Source organism: Chiloscyllium punctatum, chromosome 42 (assembly GCF_047496795.1).
Source record: "Chiloscyllium punctatum isolate Juve2018m chromosome 42, sChiPun1.3, whole genome shotgun sequence".
Taxonomy (NCBI): domain Eukaryota; kingdom Metazoa; phylum Chordata; class Chondrichthyes; order Orectolobiformes; family Hemiscylliidae; genus Chiloscyllium; species Chiloscyllium punctatum.
In genome coordinates this window covers 48,285,466-48,300,935 of record NC_092780.1, presented here as the reverse complement: position 1 = coordinate 48,300,935, position 15,470 = coordinate 48,285,466, and the positions used below count along the sequence as shown (strand labels likewise).

The following is a 15,470-nucleotide window of genomic DNA, read 5'->3' as shown; positions in this document are numbered from 1 at the left end:
TTCACCAGGAATGGGATGCTGGTCAGTATGGGAACAGACGGCCCACCTAGAGACTGAGTAGAAACCCCACATTACTCCTTTCAATTCTAAGTGAAGCTTCCTCTACTCTGTGAATCTGAAAGTACAGCTCCTCATCAAACACTCCCAGAATGAACTGCACAGGGTTACATACAGAGTAAAAACTCCCTCAACACTGTCTCCACTAAACACTCCCAAGACAGGGTCAGATAAATAGTAAAGCTCCCTTCATGTATTCCCCATCAAACACTCCCAGGACAGGGTTAGACACAAAGCAAAGCTCCCTCTACACTGTCCCTGTCCAGCACTCCCAGGACAGGGACAGCATGGGATGAGATACAGGGGAATGCTCTCTCTACTCTTTTAAACCCTACACTGTACCCATCAAACCGTCTCGGGAGAGGTACAGCATGGGGTTAGATGCAGAGCAAAACTCCCTCTACTCTTCAAAACTGAAAGTAAAGTCTACTCTACTTTTAAATTGAAAGTAAAGTTCCCTCAGCACTTCCTCCATCAAACACTCTGGGTGAGATTGTGTTTTGACCTAAACCATGGGTGCAGTTGATTTGTGCCCAGGTATTATATGCAGGAACAGTGCAGGCAGTGAATGGGGAAGACAGAACTTCAACTGTGCTGGTCCGACATTCAATATTGAACTGAACTCCATCATCATTTAATTTTTACAACACTTGGCCTTTAGGACTATTGAAAATTGAGATCTTCCTTCCACACCTGAATTTATTCTTTTCTCCCTGAGCTTCTTCTCGAAATTGCTTCTCATCTGCTCAATGTTGTCGACGGAAGAGGCTCTCCTGATGCTGTGGAAACTGTCCTGGGATTGGGCATGGGTCAGTTTGTTGCTGCTGCTGCCATGAAGATGTGACTCGTGCCGCTCCTGTTCCTGGCTGGTGGGGGATTGGCCCAAGGGTTCAGGGACAGTCTGAGCAGCTGCTTTATCCCCCAGCTCAATCAGGGCCTCCTGCTCAGGCTGCGTGGGATTTTCACTCAAGGGGCCTCGGAAATCCTTCATGGCCAAGGAGACCCTGTCAGACTGGTCATCAATCCCTGCATCAAAACCCTCCTTGGCCAGAGACTGTTGGCTTAAGGTCATCGTGCGAAGAGATGGAAGTTTTAACCTAAAACTCTTACCACGACCTGTTGAGGGAATAAAACAAAAGGCATTACTGTTGGTGTCCTGTCCTTCCTTGAGATCAGAAAACACAGGAGAACTGAGCATCAGATGGGTGGTGGGTTCATTGGACTGAATACAGGTGGGGTTGGCTGTTGGTGGGATCAAGTGTTGGTGGGATCAAGTACATATGGGACCAAGTGTCAGTGAGATTGCATGTCTGTTGGATTGTCTGTTCATAGGATTGATTGTTCGTGGGATGGACTGAGTGAGATGGAGTGTGAGGGGGATGGAGTGTGAGGGGGATGGACTGTGAGGGGGATGGACTGTGAGGGGGATGGACTGCGAGGGGGGTGGAGTGTGAGGTGGAGGGACTGTGAGGGGGATGGACTGCGAGGGGGGTGGAGTGTGAGGGATGGACTGTGAGGGGGATGGACTGTGAGGGGGATGGAGTGTGAGGGGGATGGAGTGTGAGGGGGATGGAGTGTGAGGGATGGACTGTGAGGGGGATGGACTGTGAGGGGGATGGAGTGTGAGGGGGATGGAGTGTGAGGGGGATGGAGTGTGAGGGATGGACTGTGAGGGGGATGGACTGTGAGGGGGGTGGAGTGTGAGGGGGGTGGAGTGTGAGGGGGTGGACTGTGAGGGGGATGGACTGTGAGGGGGATGGAGTGTGAGGGGGATGGAGTGTGAGGGGGATGGAGTGTGAGGGGGTGGACTGTGAGGGATGGACTGTGAGGGGGATGGAGTGTGAGGGGGATGGAGTGTGAGGGGGATGGAGTGTGAGGGGGTGGACTGTGAGGGATGGACTGTGAGGGGGGTGGAGTGTGAGGGGGATGGAGTGTGAGGGGGATGGAGTGTGAGGGGGTGGACTGTGAGGGATGGACTGTGAGGGATGGACAGTGAGGGGGATGGACTGTGAGGGGGATGGAGTGTGAGGGGGATGGAGTGTGAGGGGGATGGACTGTGAGGGGGATGGAGTGTGAGGGGGATGGAGTGTGAGGGGGTGGACTGTGAGGGATGGACTGTGAGGGGGGTGGAGTGTGAGGGGGATGGAGTGTGAGGGGGATGGAGTGTGAGGGGGTGGACTGTGAGGGATGGACTGTGAGGGATGGACAGTGAGGGGGATGGACTGTGAGGGGGATGGAGTGTGAGGGGGATGGAGTGTGAGGGGGATGGACTGTGAGGGGGATGGAGTGTGAGGGGGATGGAGTGTGAGGGGGTGGACTGTGAGGGATGGACTGTGAGGGATGGACAGTGAGGGGGATGGACTGTGAGGGGGATGGAGTGTGAGGGGGATGGACTGTGAGGGGGATGGAGTGTGAGGGGGATGGACTGTGAGGGGGATGGAGTGTGAGGGGGATGGAGTGTGAGGGGGATGGAGTGTGAGGGGGATGGAGTGTGAGGGGGATGGACTGTGAGGGGGATGGAGTGTGAGGGGGATGGACTGTGAGGGGGATGGAGTGTGAGGGGGATGGAGTGTGAGGGGGATGGACTGTGAGGGGGATGGACTGTGAGGGGGATGGACTGTGAGGGGGATGGGCTGTGAGGGGGATGGAGTGTGAGGGGGATGGAGTGTGAGGGGGATGGACTGTGAGGGGGATGGAGTGTGAGGGGGATGGAATGTGAGGGGGATGGACTGTGAGGGGGATGGACTGTGAGGGGGATGGAGTGTGAGGGGGATGGACTGTGAGAGGGATGGAGTGTGACGGGGATGGACTGTTACTGGGATTGTTTGTTCTTGGGATTGACAGTGGAACTTTCTGTTTGTGGGATTGTCATTTCTGGGATGGACTGTTCATGGGATGGATTGTGAATGGGATAGACTGTTAGTGGGAATGTCTGTTCGTGGGATTGACTGTTCGTAAAACATTCTGTTAGTGGGATAGTCATTAGTGGGATTGATTGTTCATGGGATTGACTGTTTGTGTGATTGTCTTTTAGTGGGATTGTCCGTTACTGGGATTGTCCATTAGTGGGATTGACTGTGAGTGGGATTGTCTGTGATTGGGATTTACTGTCTCTGGGCTTGCTTGTTAGTGGAACTATATGTTCGTGAGATTGACCGTTTTGGGGAATGTCTGATCGTGGGAATGTCTATTAATGGAATTCTCTGTTAGTGGGATTGTCCTTTAGTTAGATTGACTGTTCGTGGGATTGACTGTTCGTGGGATTGGCTGTTAGTGGGATTGACTGTTACTGGGATTGCCTATTCCTGGGATTGTTCCTGGGATTGACTGTTCATGGGATTGTCTGTTACTGGGATTGTCTGTTCCTGGGATTGACTGTTCGTGGGATTGACTGTTAGTAAAACATTCTGTTAGTGGGATAGTCATTAGTGGGATTGATTGTTCATGGGATTGACTGTTTGTGGGAGGGACTGTGAATGGGATGGACCGTTAATAGGAATGTCTGTTTGTGGAATTCACTGTTCCTGGGATTGTCTGTTTGTGGGATTGACTGTTCGTGGGATGGACTGTTCCTGAGATTGACTGCTCCTGGGATCACTGCTCCTGGAATTATCATTAGTGGGATGGACTGTTCGTGGGATGGATTGTTTGTGGGATTGTATTTTAGTTGGATTGGCTGAAGGTGGGATTGTCCGTTAGTGAAATTGTCTATTAGTGGGATTGACTGTTAGTGGAACTGTCTGTTAGTGGGATTGTCCGTTATTGGGATTGACTGTGAGTGGGATTGACTGTACATGGCATTGTCTGTTAGTGGGATTGTCTGTTCGTGGGATTTACTGTCCGTGGGGTTGCTTGTTAGTGGAACTATCTGTTCGTGAGATTGACAGTTTTTGGGAATGTCTGTTCATGGGATTGTCTGTTAGTGGGATTGCGTATTCGTGAGATTGACTGTGACCGGAAATGACTGTGAGTGGGATTGTCCTTTAGTTGCATTGACTGTAAATGGAAATGTCTGTTAGTGAAAATGTCAGTTAGTGGGATTGTCCTTTAGTGGGATCGACTGCGAGTGGGATTGACTGTGAGTGGGATTGACTGTGAGTGGGATTGACTATTAGTGGGATTGACTGTTAGTGGGATTGACTGTTCGTGGAATTGTCTGTTCATGGGATTGACTGTTATTGGGATTGACAGTGAAACTTTCTGTTAGTGGGATTGTCATTAGTGGGATGGACTGTTCGTTGGATGGACTGTTCGTTGGATGGACTGTTAGTGGGAATATCTGTTCATGGAAATGTCTATTCCTGGGATTGACTGTTAGTGGGATTGAATGTTCCTGGGATTGACCATTACAGGGATTGTCTGTTAATGGAATTGTCTGTTCCTGGGATTGTCATTAGTGCGATGGACTGTGAGTGGGATTGTCTGTTCCTGGGAATGACTGTTAGTGGAAATGTCTCACTGTGGGATTGACTGTGAGTGGGGTTGACTGTTCATGGGATAGACTGTTAGTGGGAATGCCTGTTTGTGGGATTGTCTGTTCGTGGGATTCACTGTTCCTGTGATTGTTTGTGGGATTGACTGTTAGTGGGATTGACTGTTCGTAGGATTGATTGTTCATGGGATTGACTGTTTGTGGGATTCACTGTTCCTGGAATTGTCTGATCGTGGGTTTCACTGTTCCTGGGATTGTCTGTTTGTGGGATTGACTGTTCATGGGATTGACAGTCAGTCAAACTTTCTGTTAGTGGGATTGTCATTCGTGGGATGGACTGTTCTTGGGATGGATTGTGAATGGGATTGACTGTTAGTGGGAATGTCTGTTCATGGAATTGTCTGTTCCTGGGATTGACTGTGAGTGGGATTGACTGTTAGTGGAATTATCTGCCGATGGGATTGACTGTTTTTGGGAATGTCTGTTCGTGGGATTGTCTGTTAGTGGGATTGTCTGTTAGTGGGATTGACTGTTAGTGGGATTGACTGTTAGTGGGATTTACTGTGGATGGAATTTACTGTCCGTGGGGTTGCTTTCTGTTTGTGAGATTGACTGTTTTTGGGAATGTTGGTTCATGGGAATGTCTGTCCGTGGGATTCTCTGTTAGTGGGATTGCCTGTTCGTGGGATGGACGGTGACTGGGATTGACTGTGACCAGAAATTACTGTGAGTGGGATCGTCCTTTAGTAGGATTGACTGTTCGTGGGATTGACTGTTCATGGGTTTGACTGTTCGTGGGTTTGACAGTTCGTGGGTTTGACTGTTTGTGGGATTGTCTGTACCTGGGATCGATAGTGGAACTTTCTGTTAGTGGTATTATCATTAATGGGATTAACTGTTCATGGGATGGACTGTGAATGGGATAGACTTTTAGTGGGAATGTCTGTTCGTGGAATTCACTGTCCCTGGGATTGACTGTTAGTGGGATGGACTGTTAGTGGGATGGACTGTTCGTGGGATGTACTGTTCCTGGGATTCACTGCTCCTGGGATTGTCATTAGTGGCATGGACTGTTCGTGGCATGGACTGTTCGTGGGATGGAATGTGAGCGGGATTGACTGTTAGCGGGATTGTCTTTTAGTGGGATTGTCTGTTCCTGGGAATGACTGTTAGTGGAAATGTCTGTGGGATTGACTGTCAGTGGGATTGACGGTGAGTGGGATTGACTGTTAGTGGGATTGACGGTGAATGGGATTGACTGTTAGTGGGATTGTCTGTTAGTGGGATTGTCTTTTTGTGTGATTGTCTGTTCCTGGGAATGTCTGTTAGTAGAACGGTCTGTTAGTGGTATTGTCCGTTAGTGAGATTGTCCGTTATTGGGATTGTTCGTGAATGGGATTTACTGTTCGTGGAATTGTCTGTTAGTGGGATTGTCTGTTAGCGGGATTTACTGTGCATGGGATTTAATGTGTGTGGGATTGACTGTGCATGGGATTGACTGTTAGTGCAATTATCTGTCGATGGGATTGACTGTTTTTGGGAATGTCTGTTCGTGGGAATGTCTGCTCGTGGGATGGACTGTGACCGGGATTCACTGTGACCGGGATTCACTGTTTGTGGGATTGTCTGTTTGTGGGATTGACTATTCGTGGGATTGACTGTTCATGGGATTGTCTGTTCATGGGAATGACTGTTCATGGGATTGTCTGTTCGTGGGAATGACTGTTCGTGGGTTTGACTGTTCATGGGATTGTCTGTTCGTGGGAATGACTGTTCGTGGGTTTGACTGTTCATGGGATTGACTGTTTATGGGATTGTCGGTTCCTGGAATTGACTGTTAGTGGAATGACTGTATCTGGAATTGACTGTTAGTGGGATTGACTGTTTGTGGGCTTGTCGGTTCCTGGGATTGTCTGTACCTGGGATTGATAGTGGAACTTTCTGTTAGTGGGATTGTCATTAGTGGGATTAACTGTTCATGGGATGGACTGTGAATGGGATAGACTTTTAGTGGGAATGTCTGTTTGTGGAATTCACTGTCCCTGGGATTGACTGTTAGTGGGATGGACCGTTAGTGGGATGGACTGTTCGTGGGATGGACTATTCGTGGGATGTACTGTTCCTGGGATGCGCTGCTCCTGGGATTCACTGCTCCTGGGATTGTCATTAGTGGCATGGACTGTGAGTGGGATTGACCATTCGTGGGATGGAATGTGAGCGGGATTGACTGTTAGCGGGATTGTCTTTTAGTGGGATTGTCTGTTCCTGGGAATGACTGTTAGTGGAAATGTCTGTGGGATTGACTGTCAGTGGGATTGACGGTGAGTGGGATTGACTGTTAGTGGGATTGACGGTGAGTGGAATTGACTGTTAGTGGGATTGTCTGTTAGTGGGATTGTCTTTTTGTGTGACTGTCTGTTCCTGGGAATGTCTGTTAGTAGAACGGTCTGTTAGTGGGATTGTCCGTTAGTGAGATTGTCCGTTATTGGGATTGTTCGTGAATGGGATTTACTGTTCGTGGAATTGTCTGTTAGTGGGATTTACTGTGCATGGGATTTAATGTGTGTGGGATTGACTGTGCATGGGATTGACTGTTAGTGGAATTATCTGTCGATGGGATTGACTGTTTTTGGGAATGTCTGTTCGTGGGAATGTCTGCTCGTGGGATGGACTGTGACCGGGATTCACTGTGACCGGGATTCACTGTTTGTGGGATTGTCTTTTAGTTGGATTGACTGTTAGTGGGATTGTCTGTTAGTGGGAATTGTCCGTTATTGGGATTGTCTGTTAATGGGAATGTCTGTTAGTGGCATTTACTGTGCGTGAAATTTACTGTCCGTGGGGTTGCTTGTTAGTGGAGCTTTCTGTTCGTGAGATTGACTGTTTTTGGGAATGTTTGTTCATGGGAATGTCTGTTCGTGGGATTCTCTGTTAGTGGGATTGCCTGTTCATGGGATGGATGGTGACTGGGATTGACTGTGACCGGAAATGACTGTGAGTGGGATCGTCCTTTAGTTGGATTGACTGTTCGTGGGATTGACTGTTCATGGGATTGTCTGTTTTTGGGATTGACTGTTCGTGGGTTTGACTGTTCGTGGGATTGACCGTTCGTGGGATTGCCTGTTTGTGGGATTGACTGTTCGTGGGATTGTCTGTTTGTGGGATTGTCTGTTTGTGGGATTGACTGTTTGTGGGATTGTCTGTTTGTGGGATTGACTGTTCATGGGATTGACTTTTTGTGGTATTGTCTGTTAGTGGGATTTACTGTGCATGGGATTTAATGTGTGTGGGATTTACTGTGCGGGGGGGTTGCCTGTTAGTGGAATTATCTGCTTGTGGGATTGACTGTTTTTGGGAATGTCTGTTTGTGGAAATGTTTGTTCATGGGATTGTCTGTTAGTGGGATTGACTGTTCGTTGGTTTGGCTGTTTGTGGGTCTCTCCATGCTTCAGGCTCACTGCCTTTATTCCTGATGAAGGGCTTTTGCCCGAAACGTTGATTTCGCTGCTCGTTGGATGCTGCCTGAACTGCTGTGCTCTTCCAGCACCACTAATCCAGTATTTGATTTTCAGCATCTGCAGTCATTGTTTTTACCTTGTTTGTGGGTTTAGCTGTTCATGGGATTGTTTGCGAGTGGGATGGCCTGTTTGTGATGGGCTGTTCCTGGAAATGACTGTTAGTGAAACTCTCTGTTAGTGGGATTGTCGTGAGTGAAATTGACTGTGATTGGGATTGACTGTGAGTGGGATTGACTGTTAGTGGCATTGTCTTTGAGTGGGATTGACTGTTTTTGGGAATGTCTGTTTGTGGAAATGTCTGTTCCTGGGATTGACTGTTAGTGGGATTGTCATTCATGGGATTGACTGTTCGTGGGATGGACTGTGAGTGGGATGGACTGTGAGTGGGATGGACTGTGAGTGGGATTGTCTTTTAGTGAGATTGTCTGTTCCTGGGAATGACCCTGTTAGTGGAAATGTCTGTTAGTGGGATTTGCTGTGCATGGGGTTGCTTGTTAGTGGAATTATCCATTCACTGGAATTAACCGTTTTTGGGAATGTCAGTTCATTGGAATGTCTGCTTGTAGGATTGTCTGTTAATGGGATTATCTGTTGTGGGATTGCCTGTTCGTGGGATGGTCAGCTCTTGGGATAGACTGTGACCGGGATTGACTGTGACCGGGATTCACTGGTCATGGGATTGTCTTTTAGTTGGATTGACTGTGAGTGGGATTGTCCATTAGTGGGACTGCCCGTTATTGGGATCGACTGTGAGTAGGATTGACTGTGAGTGGGATTGACTGTACATGGGATTGTCTGTTAGTGGGATTGTCTGTTCATGGGATTTACTGTGCGTAGAATTTACTGTCCGTGGGGTTGCTTTTTAGTGGAACTATCTGTTCATTAGATTGACTGTTTTGGGGAATGTCTGTTCATGGGATTGACTGTTCGTGGGATTGACTGTTCGTGGGATTGACTGTTCATGGGATTGACTGTTCATGGGATAGACTGTTCCTGGGATTCACTGTTCGTGGGATTGACTGTTCGTGGGACTTTCTGTTAGTGGGATTGTCATTAGTGGGATTGACTGTTCATGGGATTGTCTGTTCATGAAATTCACTGTTCCTGGGATTGTTTGTTTGTGGGATGGACTATTCATGGGATTGACTGTTCGTGGGGTGGACTGTTCCTGGGATGGACTGCTCCTGGGATTCACTGCTCCTGGGATTGTCATTAGTGGGATGGACTGTGCATGGGATTTACTGTGCACGGGATTTACTGTGCATGGGATTTACTGTGCATGGGATTTAATGTGCGTGGGATTTACTGTGGGTGGGGTTGCCTGATAGTGGAATTACATGTTTGTGGGATTGACTGTTTTTGGGAATGTCTGTTCATGGGAATGTCTGTTCGTGGGATTGACTGTTAGTGGGATTGACCGTTCCTGGAATTGACCGTTACTGGGATTATCAGTTAATGGAATTGTCTGTTCCTGGGATTGACTGTTAGTGAAACATTCTGTTTGTGGGATTGTCCGTTATTGGGATTGACTGTGAGTGGGATTGACTGTGCGTGGGATTGCTTGTTAGCGGAATTATTTGTCAATGGGATTGACTGTTTTTGGCAATGTCTGTTAATGGGATTGTCTGTTCGTGCGATGGTCTGCTCGTGGGATGAACTGTGACCAGGATTCACTGTTAGTGGGATTGACTACGAGTGGGATTTACTGTGCGTAGAATTTACTGTCCGTGGGGTTGCTTGTTAGGAGAACTATCTGTTCATGAGATTGACTGTTTTTGGGAATGTCTGTTCATGGGAATGTCTGTTAGTGGGATTGCCTGTTTGTGGGATGGACGGAGACCGGGATTGACTGTGATTGGAAATGACTGTTCGTGGGATTGACTGTTCATGGGATTGTCTGTTCGTGGGATTGACTGTTCGTGGGAAGGACTGTTCCTGGGATTGACTGTTCCTGGGATTGACTGTTCATGGGACTTTCTGTTAGTGGGATTGACTGTTCATGGGATAGACTGTTCATGGGATTGACTGTTCGTGGGATTGACTGTTCGTGGGATTGTCTGTTCATGAAATTCACTGTTCCTGGGATTTTTTGTGGGATGGACTGTTCATGGGACTGACTGTTCGTGGGGTGGACTGTTCCTGGGATGGACTGCTCCTGGGATTCACAGCTCCTGGGTCTCACTGCTCCTGGGATTGTCATTAGTGGGATGGACTGTGCACGGGATTTACTGTTAGTGGGATTTACTGTGCGTGGGATGGCTTGTTAGTGGAATTATCTGTTCACTGGGATTGACTGTTTTTGGGAATGTCTGTTCATGGGAATGTCTGTTTATGGGAATGTCTGCTCGTAGGATTGTCTGTTAATGGGATTCTCTGTTAGTGGGATTGACTCTTTGTGGGATTTACTATCTGTGGGCTTGCTTGTTAGTGGAACTATCTGTTCGTGAGATTGACTGTTTTGGGGAATGTCTGTTCATAGCAATGTCTGTTAATGGGATTATCTGTCAATGGGATTGTCTGCTAGTGGGATTGCATGTTCGTGAGATTGACTGTGACCGGAAATGACTGTGAGTGGGATTGTCCTTTAGTTGCATTGACTGTAAATGGAAATGTCTGTTAGTGAAAATGTCAGTTAGTGGGATTGTCCTTTAGTGGGATCGACTGTGAATGGGATTGACTGTGAGTGGGATTGACTGTTCGTGGGATTGACTGTTCGTGGGATTGTCTGTTAATGGGATTCTCTGTTCGTGGGATGGACCGTGACTGGGATTGTCTGTTCCTGGGATTGACTATTAGTAGAACTTTCTGTTAGTGGGATTGTTATTAGTGGGATTGCCTGTTCATGGGAAGGACTGTGAATGGGATGGACTGTTAGTGGGAATGTCTGTTCATGGAATTGACTGTTCATGGAATTGACTGTTCCTGGGATTGACTGTGAGTGGGATTGACTGTTAGTGGAATTATCTGCCGATGGGATTGACTGTTTTTGGGAATGTCTGTTCGTGGGATTGTCTGTTAGTGGGATTGTCTGTTAGTGGGATTGACTGTTAGTGGGATTGACTGTTAGTGGGATTTACTGTGGATGGAATTTACTGTCCGTGGGGTTGCTTTCTGTTTGTGAGATTGACTGTTTTTGGGAATGTTGGTTCATGGGAATGTCTGTCCGTGGGATTCTCTGTTAGTGGGATTGCCTGTTCGTGGGATGGACGGTGACTGGGATTGACTGTGACCAGAAATTACTGTGAGTGGGATCGTCCTTTAGTAGGATTGACTGTTCGTGGGATTGACTGTTCATGGGTTTGACTGTTCGTGGGTTTGACAGTTCGTGGGTTTGACTGTTTGTGGGATTGTCTGTACCTGGGATCGATAGTGGAACTTTCTGTTAGTGGTATTATCATTAATGGGATTAACTGTTCATGGGATGGACTGTGAATGGGATAGACTTTTAGTGGGAATGTCTGTTCGTGGAATTCACTGTCCCTGGGATTGACTGTTAGTGGGATGGACTGTGAGTGGGATGGACTGTGAGTGGGATGGACTGTGAGTGGGATTGTCTTTTAGTGAGATTGTCTGTTCCTGGGAATGACCCTGTTAGTGGAAATGTCTGTTAGTGGGATTTGCTGTGCATGGGGTTGCTTGTTAGTGGAATTATCCATTCACTGGAATTAACCGTTTTTGGGAATGTCAGTTCATTGGAATGTCTGCTTGTAGGATTGTCTGTTAATGGGATTATCTGTTGTGGGATTGCCTGTTCGTGGGATGGTCAGCTCTTGGGATAGACTGTGACCGGGATTGACTGTGACCGGGATTCACTGGTCATGGGATTGTCTTTTAGTTGGATTGACTGTGAGTGGGATTGTCCATTAGTGGGACTGCCCGTTATTGGGATCGACTGTGAGTAGGATTGACTGTGAGTGGGATTGACTGTACATGGGATTGTCTGTTAGTGGGATTGTCTGTTCATGGGATTTACTGTGCGTAGAATTTACTGTCCGTGGGGTTGCTTTTTAGTGGAACTATCTGTTCATTAGATTGACTGTTTTGGGGAATGTCTGTTCATGGGATTGACTGTTCGTGGGATTGACTGTTCGTGGGATTGACTGTTCATGGGATTGACTGTTCATGGGATAGACTGTTCCTGGGATTCACTGTTCGTGGGATTGACTGTTCGTGGGACTTTCTGTTAGTGGGATTGTCATTAGTGGGATTGACTGTTCATGGGATTGTCTGTTCATGAAATTCACTGTTCCTGGGATTGTTTGTTTGTGGGATGGACTATTCATGGGATTGACTGTTCGTGGGGTGGACTGTTCCTGGGATGGACTGCTCCTGGGATTCACTGCTCCTGGGATTGTCATTAGTGGGATGGACTGTGCATGGGATTTACTGTGCACGGGATTTACTGTGCATGGGATTTACTGTGCATGGGATTTAATGTGCGTGGGATTTACTGTGGGTGGGGTTGCCTGATAGTGGAATTACATGTTTGTGGGATTGACTGTTTTTGGGAATGTCTGTTCATGGGAATGTCTGTTCGTGGGATTGACTGTTAGTGGGATTGACCGTTCCTGGAATTGACCGTTACTGGGATTATCAGTTAATGGAATTGTCTGTTCCTGGGATTGACTGTTAGTGAAACATTCTGTTTGTGGGATTGTCCGTTATTGGGATTGACTGTGAGTGGGATTGACTGTGCGTGGGATTGCTTGTTAGCGGAATTATTTGTCAATGGGATTGACTGTTTTTGGCAATGTCTGTTAATGGGATTGTCTGTTCGTGCGATGGTCTGCTCGTGGGATGAACTGTGACCAGGATTCACTGTTAGTGGGATTGACTACGAGTGGGATTTACTGTGCGTAGAATTTACTGTCCGTGGGGTTGCTTGTTAGGAGAACTATCTGTTCATGAGATTGACTGTTTTTGGGAATGTCTGTTCATGGGAATGTCTGTTAGTGGGATTGCCTGTTTGTGGGATGGACGGAGACCGGGATTGACTGTGATTGGAAATGACTGTTCGTGGGATTGACTGTTCATGGGATTGTCTGTTCGTGGGATTGACTGTTCGTGGGAAGGACTGTTCCTGGGATTGACTGTTCCTGGGATTGACTGTTCATGGGACTTTCTGTTAGTGGGATTGACTGTTCATGGGATAGACTGTTCATGGGATTGACTGTTCGTGGGATTGACTGTTCGTGGGATTGTCTGTTCATGAAATTCACTGTTCCTGGGATTTTTTGTGGGATGGACTGTTCATGGGACTGACTGTTCGTGGGGTGGACTGTTCCTGGGATGGACTGCTCCTGGGATTCACAGCTCCTGGGTCTCACTGCTCCTGGGATTGTCATTAGTGGGATGGACTGTGCACGGGATTTACTGTTAGTGGGATTTACTGTGCGTGGGATGGCTTGTTAGTGGAATTATCTGTTCACTGGGATTGACTGTTTTTGGGAATGTCTGTTCATGGGAATGTCTGTTTATGGGAATGTCTGCTCGTAGGATTGTCTGTTAATGGGATTCTCTGTTAGTGGGATTGACTCTTTGTGGGATTTACTATCTGTGGGCTTGCTTGTTAGTGGAACTATCTGTTCGTGAGATTGACTGTTTTGGGGAATGTCTGTTCATAGCAATGTCTGTTAATGGGATTATCTGTCAATGGGATTGTCTGCTAGTGGGATTGCATGTTCGTGAGATTGACTGTGACCGGAAATGACTGTGAGTGGGATTGTCCTTTAGTTGCATTGACTGTAAATGGAAATGTCTGTTAGTGAAAATGTCAGTTAGTGGGATTGTCCTTTAGTGGGATCGACTGTGAATGGGATTGACTGTGAGTGGGATTGACTGTTCGTGGGATTGACTGTTCGTGGGATTGTCTGTTAATGGGATTCTCTGTTCGTGGGATGGACCGTGACTGGGATTGTCTGTTCCTGGGATTGACTATTAGTAGAACTTTCTGTTAGTGGGATTGTTATTAGTGGGATTGCCTGTTCATGGGAAGGACTGTGAATGGGATGGACTGTTAGTGGGAATGTCTGTTCATGGAATTGACTGTTCATGGAATTGACTGTTCCTGGGATTGACTGTGAGTGGGATTGACTGTTAGTGGAATTATCTGCCGATGGGATTGACTGTTTTTGGGAATGTCTGTTCGTGGGATTGTCTGTTAGTGGGATTGTCTGTTAGTGGGATTGACTGTTAGTGGGATTGACTGTTAGTGGGATTTACTGTGGATGGAATTTACTGTCCGTGGGGTTGCTTTCTGTTTGTGAGATTGACTGTTTTTGGGAATGTTGGTTCATGGGAATGTCTGTCCGTGGGATTCTCTGTTAGTGGGATTGCCTGTTCGTGGGATGGACGGTGACTGGGATTGACTGTGACCAGAAATTACTGTGAGTGGGATCGTCCTTTAGTAGGATTGACTGTTCGTGGGATTGACTGTTCATGGGTTTGACTGTTCGTGGGTTTGACAGTTCGTGGGTTTGACTGTTTGTGGGATTGTCTGTACCTGGGATCGATAGTGGAACTTTCTGTTAGTGGTATTATCATTAATGGGATTAACTGTTCATGGGATGGACTGTGAATGGGATAGACTTTTAGTGGGAATGTCTGTTCGTGGAATTCACTGTCCCTGGGATTGACTGTTAGTGGGATGGACTGTGAGTGGGATGGACTGTGAGTGGGATGGACTGTGAGTGGGATTGTCTTTTAGTGAGATTGTCTGTTCCTGGGAATGACCCTGTTAGTGGAAATGTCTGTTAGTGGGATTTGCTGTGCATGGGGTTGCTTGTTAGTGGAATTATCCATTCACTGGAATTAACCGTTTTTGGGAATGTCAGTTCATTGGAATGTCTGCTTGTAGGATTGTCTGTTAATGGGATTATCTGTTGTGGGATTGCCTGTTCGTGGGATGGTCAGCTCTTGGGATAGACTGTGACCGGGATTGACTGTGACCGGGATTCACTGGTCATGGGATTGTCTTTTAGTTGGATTGACTGTGAGTGGGATTGTCCATTAGTGGGACTGCCCGTTATTGGGATCGACTGTGAGTAGGATTGACTGTGAGTGGGATTGACTGTACATGGGATTGTCTGTTAGTGGGATTGTCTGTTCATGGGATTTACTGTGCGTAGAATTTACTGTCCGTGGGGTTGCTTTTTAGTGGAACTATCTGTTCATTAGATTGACTGTTTTGGGGAATGTCTGTTCATGGGATTGACTGTTCGTGGGATTGACTGTTCGTGGGATTGACTGTTCATGGGATTGACTGTTCATGGGATAGACTGTTCCTGGGATTCACTGTTCGTGGGATTGACTGTTCGTGGGACTTTCTGTTAGTGGGATTGTCATTAGTGGGATTGACTGTTCATGGGATTGTCTGTTCATGAAATTCACTGTTCCTGGGATTGTTTGTTTGTGGGATGGACTATTCATGGGATTGACTGTTCGTGGGGTGGACTGTTCCTGGG

The 15,470-nt window shown here is 47.2% G+C and overlaps 1 protein-coding gene across 2 annotated transcripts in view; it reads right to left on the bottom strand.

Moving 5' to 3' along the window:
- kcnh6a (potassium voltage-gated channel, subfamily H (eag-related), member 6a) overlaps nucleotides 1-15,470 on the bottom strand; it is a 557,988-nt gene that overhangs the window by 320,551 nt on the left and 221,967 nt on the right. For both annotated transcript variants that reach the window (XM_072561924.1, XM_072561925.1), the window contains one exon: nucleotides 751-1,173. In XM_072561924.1, the coding sequence (XP_072418025.1) occupies nucleotides 751-1,173 (423 nt within the window). The remainder of the gene's footprint in view (nucleotides 1-750; nucleotides 1,174-15,470) is intronic.